Raw genomic sequence first — 21,644 nt, 5'->3', positions numbered from 1 at the left:
CTCAGCACCTTTCAGGACTCAGCTGACAGAGGGCCTGCAGGATTGGTCTATAATGTATCCCTTACCAACTTAGCTTTGCAAAAGCCATTTTTCATATTTTCCTGTAGCTCTTTGCAATGATCTTAATCTTCACTGAAGAAAAAAAAAGTTCTCTTACAAACTTTTTAACACACTGCTCTGCTTATTTCAACATTACTCTGCCTAAAGGAAAGTTTTAGGCTTTAAAAATATCAGAATTAACTAGACTGATATCATAAATGGAAATTCTTTTTAGAAAAAACCCTTAAATGGTTACAAAATCTCTGTAGATGCAGCTACTCCCTGGTAACAGGAAACTGGAGATTTTTGAACTCATTCTGTGTTAAAATCAACAGAAGAGATTTTGCACAGTAATTTTATGTCAGATTCATTACATATTTTAAAGCTTTTTCCATAAATGTAGTTTTGTTTTTACCTTAACATTTATTTTATTACCAGACTCTCTAGCAATTTTGAGATGGAGATAAAAAATCTGCACATCCACCTGAGAAATACTGCGTCTTCCATCACTATGCCCTTTCCCTGCTTCTTCAGTCCCATCATCTCAGAGCAGACTATCCCTTCTTCCACTTTACAGCCTACCCTTACTGCTCACGCTCACCTACAGTCAGAACCGAACTCCACCTACCCTGTGAAAGAATTGTTTTATCTAAGAATACTAAAATGAAGAGGCAGGAAGAGGGGATAGATGAGAACAGCAATATTACGCACTCAAGGTGGTGCCAGTTATATATGAAAGTCCTAGACACTGTCTGGCAATAAAATAATACAAGTCAAAAAGAGTGATATTTACCTGGGGAAAAAGCACATAAACCACGCTGATTTCAATTTAGACTGAGTTTCTTCCAAACTTGTTTTCACTTAATTCCTGTCTGATAGCACTAAAATTTAAGTCTTTATGTAGTAAGATCAGCCATATTCATAGCTATACAGATACTGAATTTTCAAGTGGTAGTTTTAAAATGTTATTTTTATGTGATTTTTTTTTTTGAATCTACCAATCTGTTAATACAATGTTCAATAGGAAAGCACTATAATTTTCCATGTAAGCTTCTGGAGTACAGAAAAAAGTCGCTGTACATTGAATCTGTACATTGTTGATTTAAGCCCACGCTGAAAGGACATGCTCCACTGTCTTCTCAGATTAAATGCTAATCAAAGTAAAATTCATTTGACTAAAAATATGAAGCACCTCACTGCCAGACACACAACCTACAGAAATTAATTCAAAAGGAAAATTTAATCCTAACATTTTTTTCTGAATAATACATTAAAAATAAATCTAAGCAAACTATCAACTTCCTTCTAATAAGTTTAATAGACTTAGAATATGTCAAAGCAAAAACTGAAGTGATTAACATCTATCACCTCATAGTCTCATCACAGTTCTAATTCAACAGGTTGTTTAAAATAAAGAAGAAAAAAAATGATCCCTCCCATACAATGGAGAGAGCTTACCTTACGTTCACAGGAGTATGAGGGTGCCAGTGTGGTGGACCAGGATGTATATTAGGGTGATACTGTGGCTGGAAATAAAATATTAGCTTTGATTATATCATTGTATCACTTCTTAATCTGATTGCATTTGATTAATTTTCTATGGAGCTCTTTTTAAAGTGAAGAGTTGTCCTCAATTACATCATCCTCATGTTCCAATTGCCTGCATTGTTACTGCAATTTCATACTTCCATTACCAGTTGTACCAAAAAATGATGAAGGACCTGCCTTAAAAATATACCAAATATCACAACTGCAGCTGTTGACAGACGTGAGCATGAACTACCACCATGGAACCGACAGCGACGTCTACACTTGGAGCTGGGGGTGTAATTCCAGCTCTTGTGCTAAAAATAATGCAGCAGCCGTGGTACCACAGGCAGCAGCACAAGCTAGCAGTCCAGAGTAGGTAGCCACAGGGTTCAGGCGGGTTTGTACTCAACATGGCTAGCCCATGCTGCCATTTGCTTCTGCCCACACTACACAACTATTTTTAGTGTGCTGGTTAATGACAATATGTCTACAGAAGCTGAGAATCACACCTCCCAGTTTCAAGTGTAGACATAATCCAAGGGACATTGTTATTCGTAGAACAGCTCTGTACAGTGTAGTCTGTCATAGATTGAAGATAGCAGTCAACCAGGGATATCAGCACTACCTAGGGATTTGAAAGGCAAGATTCAGCCTCGCTCCCGTGCTACTCAACATGTGCATGGGGCCTTTTGGTGAAATGATCTGCAAGTCTGGACCTTTACGAAGCCCTAGCATGAGCTTGGTCACAGCTGAATGAAAGTGAGGAAATGTTTTTGCTGTTCCCTTTGGAAAGAGGTCACAACCCACATTTTTGCTCTGTTGCATAATTTCAGCATATCTGTTGTTTGCTTGAGAAATGGGTGAAAAGCCATTTTTAGTCAGAGTTTGGAGGGAGAGAAGGTTTATTACAGCAGTAAGGTCCAGAAGGACAACACCATGCTGATGACATTTCCTATGCCCATTAAGCCCTGATGAGACAGTGACAGTGGAACAAAATCACTATGGAGGTTTTAAAATTTTTTAATTGAAAAATACATTACAATTAGTTTCTCATACATGCGTTCACTCTGGATGAAAATGCAACCTGCTCCCACAGCAGCACTGAATGCGTCTGTGAAGTATATGAAACAAGAGTGAGATCCTCACTTCCACTCCAGGCCTGTTACCCTGGTTACAAGGGAAGGAATGGCATAAAGGGGCTGTAAAAACCCCCAACCCAGCCAGAGGAGGATTCCCCCTGGTGTAGACACCATGGAAGACAACTGTACGACTGCCTACTGCGGACACCTACTAAAAAGCCCTGGCATAGGTGGTGTATTGGGGATGGACCCACACAATGCAACGCTGCCAAAATTCTGGGTGGTGCTGTGGCCCAGGAGGCTGCCATAACTTAAACAGGCCCTCTAAGGCTGTCTAAATGATTGGGGCACCTTTCTAGTCCCCAGAGCTGCCCAGAATCAGGAGGGAGCAAAAGGTGTCATAAAGAAATAGTCTCCCCACTGGGCTGCAAATTCTGTGCTGCAGCAATTAGAGACACAGAACAAAATTGCACCACAAGGGTATGAAAGGAACAAATCAAAACAACAGGGAAGAAGTGGGAGAGAGGAGAAAATGAGTCACCTTAATTAGAGGCAGCAACAACTTTACAGCTAAAGTAATAAAACTAAAAAGTCAATATTCCCTTCAGCAAGTGTTACTCTTACCTGGTAGTTATGGACTTCAGGATTATTTTTTGCACTAAAGTAAGACAAAGAAAAAATAGCTGTTCTGTAATTAAAACTGACAAAAAATAAGAAAATGGATCATTTCCATGAATGAGTTTGCTATGTGGGTGAACAAGATTGAGAACTTGATCCTTCAACTGGCTACACAAAGGAAAAGTTCTATGCCTGTGTGGAGACCCTCTAAGTCTAATGAGGATCTGGAGAAGCACAGACATCCTCATGGAGCCAGTTGCAGGATTGAGGCCTAAACTTCTCAGGAATATTGGAAACATGTCGGTACCAGGACAGATGTGTCTTTTTAGGTCGTCGTCTAACAACAATGAAAACATTAACCCATCAGTCCTTGAAAATTCTGTAATGCTAGCAGTCCATTTTAATAGTAGTTAGAGAGCTACGAAGCGAATTAAGAGATCCTTGCATATTACATTTACACAAAAACAACAAAATGAAAATGACAGCTAAACAAACATCATTTCAGCCTCCCTCCCCACCCCCCAGGTACAATGTCTTGTACCTTTTATGACTACTAGAGACACAAACTTCTCAGATCCTGCATTATGCAAGTACATAATTTTACACAGAGGAGTAATCCCATTGACTTGAGTGGAACTACTCACGTGTTTGCAAGAGCAAAGCCTTAAGTAATAGTATAAAAATGTCAAATATTCCAGAATACCAAAAAAGTCTGCAGCAAGTGTTACTTTCTTAAACTATATTTCTTCAAGCTCGTAAGGGTGCTTGTCCTCATTTAGGGCCAAGTTCATGGCAAGTTTGAACTTTTTAAAAATACAAGGCATTTTTAATTTAATCAAGTGCAAAAAAAGTGTGAAAAATTTCTAACTGGAGAAAACCAACATTTTCCTCCACATTTCTGAAATTGATAAGACAAACATGGGCAAATTAAACAAAAAACAAAACAGAAAAAACAAACATAATAAACCCTACCATCCATTCCCTGGCTAACAAAATAAGAAATGGCAGCTCAAAGACCAATTTTTAAAAAGTTAAAAGCACCTACAATTAGGGATTCATAATTCAAGTACCTTCTTCACCATAACTGTACTGTTGCTACTGTGACATTTCATTAAAAAAAAAGGGGGGTGGGCAACACAACTGCATAGCACAAATTAAGAGCTACAGAAGTTAGTGTGGTTCCATGTACTCCCGATTTCACACGATTATGAAGTGATGATGAGTAGGTTACCACATGAAAATGCTAATTTAATAACACCTCTAATTCAGTTTTACGTAGCACAGTGCTCTGTTTTTAGAGAGGTATAACAAAATTTATACCCGACGTTACAAATTCAAAAGCATTAGTAGTCTGCTCAGCAAAGGTCTGCTTGTACCACAGGGAACATTCAGGGGCAAAGAAAAGACTATTTATTTTAAACTTACAAAGCAGCAAAGATAGTGTTAGGTGCTCAACATAATGACACAAGATCAGAAAGAAAATAAGCGCAATTTTGCTCCTACTTTCAAAGGACAGAAATCCACTCAGACAAAAATAAAAGAAACAAAGTTTCGTGCTTAGCCCCTGATCTTACACTGTGGTCAGCTAGCACAGGTGCAGGATTCCGTGCTAGCCAACCCTGATGCAGGAACAGGGACTTAAGACTCGTTGCCAAACCATAACAATGAACACGCAATGAGAATCTGGATACACTTACCACAATTGTGCTGCCTTCACAGGATTGCTTGCTTTAAAGAAAAAAAAGAAGGTTAATCAACATTTACTTTTGAAAGAGAACTTACTGTACCGTAACTGTGGTTCTTTGAGATACTGTAGTCTAAGTGCACCTCATATGTGCAGGACAGGAATATTTTTTTTTGAGTAGCAGCATCTGACAGGGCTGCGCATGTACCTTGTGCTCCCACATGAGGCAATGAAGTTGCAAACCTCTCTCTGTTCCCTTATGATTCAAAGCTAGTATTAACTACAGACTCCAAAAAACGGAGATAGAGGGCAGGTCATGGGATCGGCACTGACCCCACAGTTACTGTAGGGTAAGTAACCGTTCTCTCTTCTTCAGTAGGTAAGTGTGGATCCCACTGTAATTCACTGGCAAGCAGTAGCCTCTTAGGATGTTGGAGTGAGGAACATTAGCTGAACCAAACAATGATTGAAGAACTGGTCTTCTGAACTCTGCCAGAGCCCTGGCTGCCATGTCAAGGGCATAATTTTTCAGAAAAGTCAGTGGGTTACTCCATGTTGCAGATCTCAGAGGCAGGAACATTCCTGAAGCAGGCGGTAGATGCAACCTGTGCCTCCGTGGAGAGTGCCTTGATGGACAAAGTGACCAGGTTGCCAGCCAGCTGATTGCAGGTTGAAATTCACTGTGTAATTCCCTCGGAGAGTCTCTCTGATGAGATAGCATGGCCTTTGGATGTGCCAGAAATGGCCAAAAAGAGGTGTGTAAGGGTAAGGGGGCGGGGGGAGCCAAAACGGATCAACCCTAGCAAGGTAATACAGTAAAGCTTTAATTACATCCAAGATATGTAATTTCTTCTCTTCCAGAAGTGAGTGCAGCTTTGGGAAGAAGACTGGTCAGGTAATGGATTAGATCAGGTGAAAATATGAGACGGAAGAATGTGTATGGTGGTCTGGCCATGAGAGCTTGGAGCTCACAAGTCCTTCAAGCTGAAGCAATAGCCAGCAGAAAGACTGCCTTGATAGTAAAATGTTGCATGGAGCATTCCAGTGCGGCTCACAGGGAAGCTCCATGAGCTTCAGGAGGATGACACAAGATCCCACAAGGCAGACAGGTCTCTAACTAGAGGACAGATATGAAGGAGGCCTTTAATTAGCTTCAACATCATCGGGTGCAAGAAAATCGAGTCTGACTGTTCTGGAGCATGACTCGCTGATTCTGTTGCAAGGTGAACCCTGGCAGTACTGAATGCCAGTCCTGTTTCAGGATCAGCACATACATCAGGATCTTTCGGTCCAGATTGTTTTGGGCTGCCCAGTGGAGAATTCTCACAGTGGAAAAAAGTCTTCCTGGTGCAGAATTTTCCTGCTGTGGGGAAAAGGGAGCCGTCTCTGTCAGTAAGGCTCAAACAGCCAATATCCAAGACAACAGAAGCAACGACTGGGGGTCTGGGTGTAAGATCTGACATTGGGCAAGCTGGGAGGTGAATGGAAGGTTGCATGGACAACTGCAGCAGTCTGCCAGCTGAAACTGCCTCTGCCAGCAAGGAGCTTTCAGGATGACTGTAGCCTTGTCCCTCTTGGTCTTGGACAATATCCTGGAAATCAGGGGACTTAGTGGGGAGACATAGAGAAGTCCTCGAGACCACTGAAGAAGAGAATCTGGGCTCATGCTTCCCTTGGAGCAGAAGTTCAGGCATTTGGTATTACCCCCCGTGACTGCAGAGGGTCCAGAGGAGAGCAACAAAAATGATGAAAGCTTTAGAAAACCTGACCTATGAGGAAAGGTTAAGAACACTGAGCATATTTAGCCTTGAGAAAAGACAACTGAAGCGGGACCCAATAACAGTCTTCAAATATGTTAAGGGTTGTTATAAAGATGATGGTGATCAGCTGTTCCCCATGTCACCTGAAGGTTGGCCAAAAAGCAACGGGCTTAATCTGCAGCAAGGGAGATTTAGGTAAGATAGCATGAAAAACTTCCTAAACTCTATGGGTAGCTAAATACTGGAACAGGCTTCCAAGAGAGGTTGTGGAATCTCCATCATTGGAGGATTTAAGAACAGGTTGGACAAACACATGTCAATGATGGTCTAAGTTTAGTTGGCCCTGCCTCAGTACAAGGGGCTGGACCTGATGACATCTCAAGGTTCCTCCCAGCCCCACATTGCTATTATTCTATTCAGTCTGATGGCTCTCTGTTCCAGGATGCTCATATGTAAATTTAGTTCATTCTGATACCATGTTCCTGGCATCTGCAGGTGGTTCAGGCAGGCATCCCATCCTGTCCTTGAAGCGCCTATGATAAGTACAACAGTTAGGGAGAGAGCAGAGAATGGGACCGATCCCTTTCCATATATTCATTGGGAGTAGCCAACCAAGAGAGCTCTTGTCAGACTTGGGGAGGAGCTATGGCTTGGACCAGTGTGGCTCCCAGCTAGATGCCAAGGATACCCCTTCGCCAGAAGATGAAAGATGAGAGGGCTTCAGGTAGTGATACGGAACACAGGTCTTGCTCTAACACTGAATCCTGTTCTTCCTGATACTCTGTGTCTGGCCAGAGATGCTGAAGGGAGGAGGGACCTCTTCCTTGAGCACAGTTGAGTCTGGCTTCTCGATGCCCAAGATGGTGGACCCCAGTAACCCCAATAGGGCCATAGTAGTAAGAATACCATTGGCTCATTGGTATTATCCAATCCTGTGCCATTCCTGAGGAGGTGGCTGGGGCAGAGCCCTGCTGAGGAATCAGGTGAGCCTCTCCATGGTGTCAGCCACTGAGCTGAGGGAAGAAGGTTCTCTACTTGAAGATGGAGAGAACATATGCCTTGGTGATAGTGAGGAGGAGTAGACCTCTTGTAGTGGGCTCTCTGCCCTAGAATTTGTACCAGTATTGGCAGGTGCTTCAGCACTGATGGCTGTTCCAGTTCTCCCCTAGGCTCATCCTCCATGGTCAATGTCGACACTGAGGGGTGCAGTTCAGAGGCAGTGTGTTGTTTCTCCTTATGGGGGAACACACTGACCTTTTCCCCAGAGTCTCTGCCTCTTTATTTGAAGTGACTCCTCTCCGTGTTGGGGGCGACTGTGCCAGTTCCTTTCTCGGTGCTGTCTTCTCTGCACTGGGTTTAGGCGTAGCCTGTCTGCTGGGGGAACCCTGGATGACATTGGCTTGTCCACTAGCACGACCTTGGAGCTCATCTCCTGAGGATACCTTCATGGATTGTTCCAGAAGGTGGAGTTTGAGCTTCATCTCATGTCCTAGGGGAAAATGGCAGGTACACAGAGCACTTGCTTGGTATGTGCAACTCATCTAGACAGAAGAAGCTCCTACTGTGCCCCCGCTGCAAAATGGACAGGGCTGTACAGGGTATATATACGGGGGATCAGCACGGGGTGTGTGTGTGCGCACCAAACTATTGATACTGGGTTCAGATGGATTGATATGATTGCAGTGGTCAAAAAAAAAAAAAAAATCCAGGTAATCAAAACAGAGTTCTGAAGAATTTCTGAAGGTTTTTAGAAATGTAGCCAAAGCTAAGAACTAGGTCGGACATTCCACAGGTTTAGTGCCACAAGCAGTCAGAGGGAATGAGAGAGTGCCACGGCCACGCCGCCCTTTATACCGTCACTCAGGTCCATGAGAAGGCACAGGGTGCACGGGCAGACTTTGCTACTCAAAAAAAAAAAAAATACTGGTCTCACATGCCCTGAGGTGCATGTGCGCCTACAATGGGATCCACACTGAGACAGACTCAGAGAATGGTAACTACCCCCGTTTTTTAAGATTGTTTTGTAGCTGACATAAGCACAGTGGAAACAAAAGATGAACTCAGTAGCCCCCTAGATGCACACACACAGAGAAGTACCTCTAGATGTGGTTCTCCCCATTCCCATGCAGAAAGGGAAAGGGGAGAAAGTCAAAAGTGTTGCCTCCCCCACCCCCCCACATTCCAAAATCACAAACCATTTACACAAAAATAATTGTCCGATGTAGCTCCAGGTTTGCACCTGCAGCTGAGCTTGCAGGTACCCGGGGAACGTATAACTCTGGCTGAGGATGGGGGAGAAGAAAAGACACAGGAAGGATGGGAGAGGATGCAGGAGACACAAAGGATAATACAACAAAACTGACTCAGGGAAAAAGTTGCTACCTTTGATTTTTCAGCTGGTGACTCATTCGGTTATGCTCGTCATACTGAGCTACAATTTTGTTTGGTTGTAATATGGTCACCTATACACCAACAGAAATTCTGAAATATGCATGTGTGCTCATTAGTTTAATGAATATGTATAATTCAAGTGGGTTAAATAAAAGCCCCACCTTTAAACGTTGAATGCCTTCGCGATGGATACCGTTTGCTGGGTTTTCTTTCAAATGTACTGGTTCTGCGTAACCTGGACCCATGTGTTGCTTGATACTCTGTTCGACCACTAAAAAAAGAAATTTTTTTTTAGTTAGATAGAGTGACTTAACTCCACCCTTACTTCGTGCTTATCAAACATACTTAGAGAAACCAAGCTGCTTTGCAAAGAGTAATAAATAAATAATCTCAGAACGAACTGGACAAATCTTGTATTTTTGTGCTGTGTCTTCTTGCACCCTCAAATAAATACAAATGCCCAGTTATTTCATTAAATACCTGAATCTGAAGCGTGAACCCAGCCTTATGAAGTCAGATCTGCTAGATTTACTGTTTGCTGGTATTCGCAGTCTGAAGAATGCATGGTGTTCCACTGCACATTTCCACAAATGTTTGCAAGTTTTTGCATTGTCTAACCGGAAAACAAATGTGTGCTCTTGTTCTCTGCCCTAAATGCAGAAACAAAAACTTTGGAGGTTGGCAAGCACAATATTCGTTAATGGCTAACACAAAAGAGAAATGGCCTGACCCAACAAGGCGCTGAGCCCCTTCCGCTTCTGTTGGCCAACAAAAGTTGAACGTACTCAGCCCTTCAATGGATCAGGTTCCGAGTAAGGGGGGAAAAATTACCTGTTCATCATCTTCTACAACCACAAGTGTTAATTTGCTCTTTTTGAAGTCCATTTTAGTGATTTTAGGCCTACACATACAGAAAATAAACAGGCATTTTATAAGTTTAGGATTTTTAGTTAAAGAAAAAACAAACAAAATGTATATAAGAGGGTTTACAATAATGAGACATCTGACCTCATAACGTATTTAAAATATAAATGTATGTTTAACAAATCACTTTAGATTTCATTGAAACATAAATTGACCTAGTCAGAAGCACGTATCATAATCTATTTTGATATTGCAGAATCAACCTCCCTTCTTAACTCAACCACGCTATACATTCAAACCAAGCCAAAACTCATTTAAAAGGGGAAGGATTTCAGCAGTTAACAAATAGGGATATAAAGCAAAAAATGAATTACCAAAAAAATAAGCCTATTTTGTTTGCTCCTTCAAAGATCAATATGCCTGTTGGCGTAAGTCCAAGCGCATAGTCACATCCATCTCTTCCCTACAATCAAACACATGATGGAATAATCAATATGCAGTTACTAGCACAAATCTTAATATTAATATGGTAGTAACTCAAAACTTTTGTTATAAGACATAATACCAAAGTCTGTTTGCATGTTTTAATAGTAGAGAATTATGACCTATTTATAAAGAGATGCACATTCTTCTATTTACAATCTCTTCCACTCCCCACAGAAATAAAATGACAATGTAGGTCTTACCTTAACAACATGCATATCTACACCATACATTTCCAACCATTTAGCTTTGTTCAAGTAGCACAATTCAGCCTGTGCTGGGGTTTTTCCCCTGTAAAAATAAAATGGAAAATGTACTTTAGTTTGCAATAGAATACTTGCTTATATACAGTATAACTCCCCTTTTCATCCATTACCCAGGCTCCCCTGCCCAGGACCCTGACTCTGCAAAGCACTTAAATACATGCTTAACCTTATGCATGTGCTTAGTCCATCCCTGTTCAGCAAAGTATTTAAACACAAGCTTAATTGCTTTGCTATGTAAGCAGGGTCCTACTTAGAGGCTTAAATGCTTTCCTGAAAGAATACACACAGACTCCATGCCGCTGAATTCATACACAGCAGAACTTTTTCATTTTAGCCATCCTGCATTCTGACCACCGAATGCAAATCTCCTTTTACCCAGTCACGTAGACTTGATAAAGTGATTGGTTTACATTTAAATGCTGCCAGTTACATGCAAATGCGATCTTAATTTCTACAAAGAAAGCGTGTAACTGGCTGGATATACAGCACGCCAATATAAAAACTATTTCTCCTAAATGTTGTGCCACCGCAGTGCCGTCACTGATGACGCCACACACCTCCAAGTAGCGAAGTGTTTTTCAAAACGATTTCAAAACTCAGTCTCTTTCAAAGCGGTTAAGGAACTGGGCATCCTAAATATTTTTAGGGGCCCTGAAAAATCTCTTGCAAGTAGCGGCCGTTGGTCCACGCCTGCACCCTGGACTTCCCGGGTATAAGGGTTGGTGCAGACTGCCTGCCTTTCCAGCTCCTTGTCTACCACGGATCCAGTCATGAGCCGAAGCAGAGGGGAAGAACTTGTAGGTACAGGTAAGTAACCTCCATTTCTTCTTCAGGGCCAGTCCCTAGGTGTACTTCACGTGTGCGTGATTGGCAAGCAGTCCTCAATAGGAGGCGGCGGTTGCAAGGATGCAGGAGGTATCGATGTCTGTAACAGTGCAATTCCAAAGTCTGCGTCAGCAGAAGAGGCTTGAACCAGAGTGTAATGCTTTGTGAAAGTGTGTATGGAAGTCCAGGTTGCAGCTTTACAAATGTCCAACCCAGGCATTTTTCAAAGTGACGCTACAGAGACTTCCTGTCCTCTAGTGGAATGGACTCTCACCCCATCTGGGTGACCTTAACAGCATCACAGTGCAAGAGGCCTATTGGTATCTGATAGTGAGGTTCTGCTGACCAGACCAGTTCAGTGTACTGCAACTCATTAATGTCAAACTGTATCAGCTACATGTCATGTAAGGTATAACTGGAAAATTAATAACACAGAGATAATTAATATTCTTGCATGGTGTATATAAGGTAAACACCCAAGAGACAATATGAAGGAAATGTGGAACTACAGTGTGTTTACCAGGCAGGTCTGGGGAGTGGGTAAGAAAGTTTCTCCCAGACTAAGGATAAGTTGATGCCTCCAGCAGGTGTAATAAAACTTGATTAGCAATCTCTGGCAAGTGGCCATTCATTTGCATTGCAAAGAGCAGGAACAGATCAATTTGCATTTTTGAAAAAAAATGGGAGAGAAACCAATATAGGACTTCCTTCACCAGACTCCATGTCTCCTTTCTCACAGCTTGAACACTTTATTTTATTTTGAGGGGCAACCATCAGAAGAATCCATTTTAAAGGTTAACTGGATGATAAAAGAGAGGGTCAAAGAACATCGAGTGACCTTTCACTTAAGGTGACAAAGGAACCGAGCACTTTGAACTTTGCGGAAAATAATGACCAGAGGGATAGGGCAGCCATCTAGTTGGTAGGGAGCATGGTAAGAATCTTACCTTGACACAAGATGGTAGTTTTGTTAGGTCTTAGCCTCTAAAAAGTGTTTTTCACTTTTATTTCCTTGTAACCATTTCTAACTCTATCCTTTATACCTGAACTCACTTGAGATCCTAACTCCTTTGGCTAGTAAACTTGTTTTACTTTTTAATCTAAACAAACTCAGTGTTGTGTTTGAATTGAGGTGATTGTTAACTCCACTTAAAGTGATAAACTATGAAGTTTGTCTCTTTAAAGGAGCAAACAAACCTTATTATTCCTCTGAATGGTCCAGGAAAGGGCTGGATATTGCAGAACACATGATTTTTGGAAAATCTGGGACAGGGGATGTTGGGGTTAATCTTGCCTGGTGTAACCAAAAAGCTGGTGGATACCTGTAGTGTAGCAAACAGGCTGCTGGAATCAGAGTTGCTGGTCCAAGGTTGCTTACTATACAGACACTCAATGCATACTTCTATGTTGGCTGGGAGCATCCAGACAAGAGAATTACAGCAGCAGAGCAATTTAAAGCACCTGTGGTTACAGAGCAGATGGTAACGCAACCCTTCAGTGGGCTGGATTGGACCCCAGAATGTGACGATGTGCCAACTGATAGAAAAGGAGGATACAACCAGAAATCCACAGAGTATCTGAGCTGATATCACTTCTTCCTGTGTCCACTCTGCTAAGCAACAAATAGTCTGGGTGATTTCCCAAATGGTTTAGTTTTTTTGCTGGTAGAATGCCAATTCTTGTCAGACATCAAGAAAATGGCATCTCCTTCCTCACTGGAGGCATTCAGGAAAAATACCAGTAAATGAATCGATTGGTTTATGTGGAACTCAGAAATTAGCTTTGGGATGAACTTTAGGTGGAGGTGGAGGTGAAGGGATACCTTTTCTTGATGAAGTATAGTGTATGGTGGGTTGGGCCATGAGGTCCTCAACTCACCCACTGGCCAATGTAATGGCAACCAGGAAGGCGACCTTGACAGACAGGTGGGACATTGAGGACATGGTGAGTGGTTGAAAAGGTGGCAACTCCCACTCATAACTGGGGATGAAATGCCTCCTGAGGCTGCCCACCAGTGAGTTCTGAGTGCCCGGGAGGTGCATCACAGAAATTGTGATGTGATTCCAGATGCACCATAAGTTGACTGCCCCTATGCCAGCGGTTCTGAAACAGGGGGTCACAAGGTTATCACATGAGGGGTTGCAAACTGTCAGCCTCCACCCCAAACCCCGCTTTGCCTCCTGCATTTATAATGGTGTTAAATATATTTTAGAGTGTTTTTAATTTATAAGGGGTGGGTAGTTGCACTCAGAGACTTGCTATGTGAAAGGGGTCACCAGTACAAAAGTTTGAGAACCACTGCTCTCTGCGCACTGCAAAGGATTTTACCCCTCGTTTGCGGTTACAGAAAACAGTTGTCTTGTTGTTTGACATTATCCAAATGTTATCAGGATCATATGAGTGGGAGGAATGCACTGCATGCCTGTCTGACTGCACTTGGTTCCAAAAGATTGATACGCATCCCAGCCTTCCACAGTGTCCATGTATCTTGTGATGTGTGACTGCCCATGTGGGCTCACCAGCCTATGAAGGATGCCTCCGTGATTATCATCATGCTTGCTGTGTACGTGTGCAGAGGGCAGGGTAGGGGGTAGGAAAGGGACTCCAATGCACACAATTTGGGGGTTCTGAGTGAAGCCCTGACATTGACTGGCACTGTCATGATGGTGTTCATGCTGTGTGTGGCACATATACCAACCAGAGCCAGGCTTGCAGACAACAGAGTTGCAGCCTAGCAAATGGCCTTACATATGAGCAGGAGGCCATGTGACCGAGCAAAGACAGACAGATCTGGACTTTTGTTCTGGGTTTGGGAATGACTTGGTTTATCAGACTGCTCATGACTAAGAATCTGTTTGCAGGGAGGGATCTTCCTTGCAGTCAAGTCCAGGGTCATGCTTATAATGTCGATGAGCTGTGTGGGAATCAAAGTACACTTTTCCATGTTTATGCAGATTCCTAAGGATGCCAGCAGGCAGAGCAAGGACAAAGTTGCCAACTGAACTTCCAGATGGGATCTGCCGGTTAGAAGCCAGTCGTTCCAAAACAGGAAAATGCGGTAGCCACTCATCTGTGCTACCACCACTGAGAAGACCTTGGGTGCTGTTGTCAGACACAATGGGAGTCCTCTGAACTGGGAGTGTTCCTGTCCTACAAGAAACCTGAGGAACCTTCTGTGGGACAGGTGAATGTCCACAGGAAAATAAACATCTTTCTTGTCGAGAGCTGCTCATCATACGCCTTTTTTTCCAGGCAGGGAATTACTGAGGCCAACATAACCATGCAGAATTTTAATTTGTGAATATAAACTCTGACTTAGATCGAGAATGGGCCTCCATCCTCCCTTTTCCTTGGGAACTATGAAATTGTGGGAGTACAACCCTTTCCCTGGATGCTGAGGTGGAACTTGCTCTATAGGTCCTCATTTGAGGAGGATCTTCTCATGAGAGCAGTCCCTGTATAGGGACCAGAAAGAGGGCTTCTTGAGAAGGGGGAGAAAGAAATTTGATGGTCGCTAAAGTGGATGATATCTAGTAACCACTTGTCTGCTACAGCCCTCCAGCTGTGGGCAATGTATGCTAAGCAGCCACCAAAAGGGGAATTTGGGAACAGACAAGGATGGTATCATTGTTACGTTGCAACTCCCCAGAGTCCTGTCAAAAGTAGCCTTTAGCTGGTGGAAAACGCTGAGTAGCTGTCATCGAGGGATGGGGCTGCATACCCTGGCCTCTAAATTCTTGGATGCTTGCACGGCTGTTCATGTGGTCATTGGTGTTAGAAAGGCTGGGGAAAAGGTCTCAGCTTACATACCTGTTTATGATGCTTCCTTGGTGATGCTGGCAGAAATCCAAGTGCCAGCTCATGCCAAAGTTCTCATGTGTGAGTTGAACACTGATAAATACATAGCTGGAATCAGTCTGGCTCAACTGTGCATTAGTATTTAAAATAGGTATTAGAATTACAAGAATGTGTTTAGACTTTACTGAATGCTTGTAAGTTGCTGCATGCATTAATCTCACTTGTAACATCTGTATCCCATACTGGGAGGAAATATTTGAGCGGTTGTATCGTGAACCTCTGTGACTGTTAATCACCAGACAGGAGAGAGACATTAATTAGTGTGAAGGGCTGATCTTAGACAGAAGGTGTTATGTCCTTCCCAAGAGGCAAGCTCCATTGACACCAGACAGACTATTGTTTGTTGTTCTGCTCTCTCCCCCATAAAGATGAGTCATGCATGTGGAATCCTCCTCATCAGCTGAGTTTGCAGCTCAAGGCACAGGGCATGAAGGGATAAAACCCAGCAACATAGGTACCTCTATGCTGCTTGGACTCTGGGAGGCAAGGTTTTTTTAGGCATAAGCAAGAGACAGCCAGCTGCTTAGCCTGGGTTAGCCCTAAAGGACAGAGCTTGTTGATTTATTACCTTTTTAAATTTAAGAATACAACACACACACACCCACCTGCTTTAACCTTGTAAATAACTCTGTTCGCCCCCCCGCCCCATAAAATAAATCTTTAGATAGTTTATTATAAGATTGGCTACAAGTGCTGTCTTTGGGGTGAGATCTAAGGTGCAATTCACCTGGGGTAAGTGACCGGTCCTTTGGAACTGGAAGTAACTTGGGTATTGCTGTGACTCCTTGTGTAAAGGGCCATCTATCACAAAGGTACACTTATCTGGGGGGCGAAATAGATTGGACTACCCCAGGGGACTGTCTGGGACTCCATATTAAGGCTGTTGTAGTGCTTGAGGAGTTTGCACTTGATAATTGGTTGGTGAAATCTAAGTATAGGACACACAACCAATTTGAGGTTTTTGCCTTGCCTCCTAACAGTCTGCCCTGAGGTTTGTTGATACTCATGCTCTTCAGTCATTGCAAGCAGCATTACATCCTCTTTGGGGCTGAGGTATAAATGACCAGGGAGTCCCATCCACCGCAGCTTGAAGGGAGGTTTTAGCCACGAGTCTACCTTCTTCAGTAAGGGTTTGGAATTGAGCCTTGTCCTCCTGGGGGAGTTTTAACTTGGAATTCCAGGAACTTTGTGTAGTTCATAAAAAAATATTTTGCTAACAGGACCTGGTAGTTAGAGATTCTGAACTGGAGGCTGATGGATATAAATACCTTCCTCCCCAGAAGGCTCAGGTGTTTAGCTCCCTTGTCCGCAGCAGTGGTTTTAGGGCGTTGCTATCTGGATCCTTCCATGGCTGCTTGTACTGCTAGGGAGTTGGGGGCTCAGTGGGAAAACAATAATTCTGCCCCTTTCGTGGGCACAAAGTAACACTTCTCAGCCCTTTTAGCCATAGAGATACAGGTTGCTGGTGTATGCCATACCATTCTTGCTGGTTCCATACTGGCCTCATTCACTGGGAGGGCTACCTGATTGGGTCTGGGGGGCTGCTGAATATCCAAAAGTTTGTGCTGCGTATCTTGAACGTCTTCTAATGGGATCTGAAGTTCTGCTGCCGCCCTCTGCAATAATTGTTGATATTGCCTATGGTCATCAGGCAGGAAGGGTGAATATGGGGCAATTGCCTCATCAGGTGAGGAAGACGATATGCTTGTTGGTACCACCTGATCTGGCTCATCATCTTCCTCCTGCACATATTCCTGAGAAGCAAGATGCTGTTATCAAGGAGGAGAGGGACATTGTGCTGCTCTTGTCAAGTGCATGGATCTGCGTGTCATGCATAAGGATCCCCCCCACACCAACAGGGCCACTCTGAGGAGTCAAAGGCTGGTTGGGAGAGGGTGGTGGTGGTGGCAAGGCATTATATACAAGAAATCTCTTGGAGGGTAATCCTACCTGAGCCCAGTCCAAGAAATTCTTGAAGTCCTGTCTATGCTAACCTCCCGAGGTAGGTGATGGTTCATCCTGGACATAGGATTCAGCAGATGAGAAAGCCAGCTCAATTAGCAGTACTGTCAATGACAGGGAGGAAGCTATGGCTCTTGGATAGACTAGGGGAGTAACTTCTCCTTGAGGTGGTTCCTTTTCTGGGATCAAAATGTAACTCAGAAGGATTGGGTCCAAGAGTAGAGGAGATTGTGGGCCCACAAAAATGAAGATATCCTCCAGGGTAGTGTATGTCTCAGTCTGTCCTGATGTTCTAGATGTTCCAGTTGTTGGTTTTCGCCAGATCTGCTGCCACAAGAGAGTGGTTGGTGGATCCCTATGGGGCTGGGTTGGTTCCGTCAGAGAAAGAGTCCCATCTACAGCTCTTGGTTGGTACAGGTGGTACTGGTCCTTTGGCTTGCTAGACGCCACAGTCAGCTTCAGTGTCAGTTATTCCGTTTCCATTACCTCTAATTATCTCTTACTCCACTGGATTGCTGCCATGTAACTGGTTATAGTGGCAAATAGCACAGTACTACTGCAACAATCCAGACTCTTAACTGCTCCGAAGTTTTAGAAAAACTGCAGTGGCTAATACAATCTTCACAATTTCCAAAAGTCAAGTTCCCTTTGACCAAAGGAGGCTCAATATTTTGGGTTTAACATGAAGATGTCTGAGCTAAGACATGTCTCAATTTCATCCTCATCCAAACACAACCCCCCCCCCAAAAAAAACAAAAAAACAGGGTGGGAGGGTTGGATTTAGGCTTCTGGTTTGATACCAAATACCTGAAATCTTTGAAAGATTGAGTGTGTGGACAAAAATAGATCTCTAAAGGTGCTACCTTAAGTACAAATTAAGTGAAGGAGTCTTGGAAGGCATGAAAATTCTCACTTGTGGAAAATGAACTCCTTGAACACAGGTCAAGGAGAAAAAATGGAGCCAAAGTGCTGAAACTTACAATTAACTTAACCACACACCCCTGTCTGATGTTAATGCCTGCCACTTTTTTTAAAGGGGTTCTAGATGTCTCTAGAAAACCCCTAAAACAACACACATTGAGACTGTTTGATCCCAAAACGGGGGTCTATGCAGCAATATTTGATTTTGGAGAAGAAACTCTTGTGTAACTTTATTATAACTGACACCACCACACAGGTACCATACCTGCACTCTTTCCATTTCTGAAAGATATCAAATTCCATAGCTTCAGTCTGGTTTGGTGTAAATCTGAATTCAGACACTAGTTCTGGTGTGTGTTCTGGGTGCTCACACTCTCCAAGTTCAGCTGGAATCATTCAGAAAGCCAGAAAAAAAGTCACTCTGTCATCACAAACATTAAAAACAACTTGCTTCTACAAAGATATTTCCATATCCCCATTTAGCACACCTACTGAAGAAGCTTTAGAATATACATTTGTTGTTGTCATCTGTATGAGTACTTAAGTTCTGCCATCTCAAATTACAAATCAGACTAGAAACTCTGTAGGAAAGTTTAGGACACAGATTCAGAATTCTAAACACATGAAATGCTGCTACTTCTTGCATTTAAGGGATTTCCAGAGGACTATAATTTCAGATCAAATGCACTACTTTTACATACAAGGTTATTCTGCATTTTCCTTTAATTGAAACATATTTTTTTCATCACTAAGTAGTGTTTCCCATGATCGCATATTTCTTCCCATATTGTATATATGGAAATGTAAAGATACAGTAGCTAGTGTCAAGAAATTGATTATAGCATTTTCTAAACCCCCAACACTATCATAATATTCATGTCTGTAGTATATATTTGGGAAGAGATTTTTTTTGAAGGCATAGATTGAGGCTGGTATTGATCCTGCAAGGTGCTGAGAACCCTTACATTGAACTAAGAACCCTACTGAATTGAGCCCCTACCTCCTATACACTGGTGAGAAATTTCCCATGTGGTTCCACGAATGTCTGACCTATACAAATAATTTGCAATTTAACTGCTTCAGTACTGTTTAACAAATATGCAGCAAACATGCATCCCCAATGCTACCACATACAAATGACACATGCCTATATATGTACTAATGTTGGTGCTTTAATGGGTATTTTTAGTAAAAGTGATGGGCAGTAAACAAAAATTCATGGCCCGTGACCTGTCCATGATTTTTACTATATGCCCCTAACTAAAATTTGGGCTGGAGGACCACGGGTGCTCTGGGGCGGGAGGGAAGGGGTGGTCTGGGGGCACCGTGGGTGCTGAGTGGGATCGCATGGAACCCCTGCTGTTGTGGGGGAGGAGGTGGGTGGTGGTGCGAAGCCTGGGACCCCTGCTGGCGCCGGAGGGTATGTGCGCATTAGGGCTGTGCCGTGCAGCCTGGGACCCATGCTGGAAGGGTGTGGGGGAGGCGGCCGTGCGGGATCCCCGCTGGTGCTGGGGGGGGTCGGGGGGAGCTGTGACCTAGGACCCCTCCTGGTTGAGCGGGAACCACAGCCAATGGGAGCTGTGGGGGCAGCGCCTGTGGCCGCGAGCACCATACACAGCCCTCTGGCCCCTCAGCCTAGAAGCTGCAGGGATATGCTGGTGGAAGCTGGCGAGCCCCCCTCCCCCCAGATAAGCACTGCCCTGCACCCCAACCCCTGCCCCAGCCCTGAGCCCTCTTCAACACACCCAAACTTCTGTTGCTGGCCCAGGAGCTGCCCAGCTCAGGTAGCCCCTGAATCAGCAAGGGCTGCTGCAGAAGTCACGGAAAGTCACAGAATCCGTGATTTCCGTGACAGACACGCAGCCTTATTTATAATGCATCTGTGTTCCTGCTGCTATGAACAACAAAGGAATTAAGAAAGTCAGTTCTGTTGAAGAAAATCTACTATCGCTTCATGTGAACATTACACATAAAAGTTGCAGAAATACAGAATAGAAAGACTATTTACATGGAAAAATAGTCTTTTTGAAGATAAAAAATGATAATGATTTATTTTAACTGATCAAGGACACCCAGATTAATTGTTAGATGACAATTACATTTATGACCAAATAGATTAAATTTATGGCCAAATTTTAGGGTTCCTAAAATATTAAATATCATGAGATCCATTGACCTTCATCTAAAATGAAGCTATCATTATCACGTGTACATTTTTTGTTCAACAGTATTTTCCAATGTGAATTACAACAGTAAAACATATACACAAGTTTTCAGAGACATTTGACAACTCTTGCTGCTGCTTTGTGTCTGAGAGAAGTCAGAAGCCTCTGACATAGATGCTGATCAGGATAAATCAGCAGAGCCAGATATGTACATTCAACTTCCCTGGCCGGTTCAACAGAAAGCAAATTTGTTGACATTTGAGGCATAATCCTAGGCCCATATCTTTTCACTGGAGGTTCAGGGGTGAGGATGGCTTACTTTGGAGCTTGTTCTTTTTTATATACATACTGTAATCTAAAAATTACGCATTCTAACATGCGTAAACAGGCAAATTATTAAAAAAATGCACCAACTGGTGGATGCATTTTAAAATGAGGTAGCTACCCAGATGTCTTTAAAAAGTGTTCAATTATTTCACCTGTAGAGACACCACAGTCTCTTTAATGTAGAACGAAAAATAAATTTGTAATAGGATTTTATAATGTGAGAATGCAAACACCGACAATTTTGAGGTATTTAGAATATATTAGAAAGAATTCACTTGTTGGTTTCAATTAATAGTCAGAAATGCAGCTGGTTAAGTGAATTGTGTTAGAGTGACCTTAAATATAGTTTAACATATTGTACCAATTATTTTAGATGAAATAAAACCAAACTTTAAATACTATATAAGAGGAGGAAGTTGCAATACAGGAGAACTCTAAAGCAGCTCCAGAAGCATGAATAGATGCTTCTCTCCAGATTTTTCTTTACAAAAGTACAATTTACATCCCAAAGATGACAGAAAATGCCAGCTCTTAAGGCAGTTAGTTGAAACAATGTAATAATTAACCTAATAGAACAATATTATTCAAAAACCAGCCATAACGGTGAAGTAAAAACAGAGTCTTGATTAACAGAAAGAAACTGGCTCTCATTTAAAATGATTAACACACCAATTCCTAGTAACCTGCACTTTTATCATCCTGCTCACCCTTAAAAAAGCCGAAATAAAAGATACATTTAAATTTAGGGTGAAGTTTAAACTATTGAGGAGGGAATAATCATTTTACAGTTCTTTAAATGCCTCTGCTTATTTACAAGTCTCCAATATCAATGTAAAACAAAGAAATATACAAGAAATGATCCAAAAATTGCA

General features: G+C 42.7%; 1 protein-coding gene across 5 annotated transcripts in view; it reads right to left on the bottom strand.

Moving 5' to 3' along the window:
• EPB41L4B (erythrocyte membrane protein band 4.1 like 4B) overlaps nt 1-21,644 on the bottom strand; it is a 247,508-nt gene that overhangs the window by 112,959 nt on the left and 112,905 nt on the right. For all 5 annotated transcript variants that reach the window (XM_077810915.1, XM_077810918.1, XM_077810916.1 and 2 more), the window contains exons 7-15: nt 18,546-18,666; nt 10,652-10,739; nt 10,340-10,428; nt 9,933-10,002; nt 9,582-9,751; nt 9,263-9,372; nt 4,964-4,994; nt 3,273-3,306; nt 1,498-1,565 (exon numbers count right to left, since the gene is read on the bottom strand). In XM_077810915.1, the coding sequence (XP_077667041.1) occupies nt 1,498-1,565; nt 3,273-3,306; nt 4,964-4,994; nt 9,263-9,372; nt 9,582-9,751; nt 9,933-10,002; nt 10,340-10,428; nt 10,652-10,739; nt 18,546-18,666 (781 nt within the window). The remainder of the gene's footprint in view (nt 1-1,497; nt 1,566-3,272; nt 3,307-4,963; nt 4,995-9,262; nt 9,373-9,581; nt 9,752-9,932; nt 10,003-10,339; nt 10,429-10,651; nt 10,740-18,545; nt 18,667-21,644) is intronic.

The sequence above is a fragment of the Eretmochelys imbricata genome, chromosome 2, assembly GCF_965152235.1.
Source record: "Eretmochelys imbricata isolate rEreImb1 chromosome 2, rEreImb1.hap1, whole genome shotgun sequence".
Classification (NCBI taxonomy): Eukaryota; Metazoa; Chordata; order Testudines; family Cheloniidae; genus Eretmochelys; species Eretmochelys imbricata.
The sequence above is the reverse complement of the archived record's forward strand: the minus strand, read 5'-3'. Positions and strand labels throughout refer to the sequence as shown.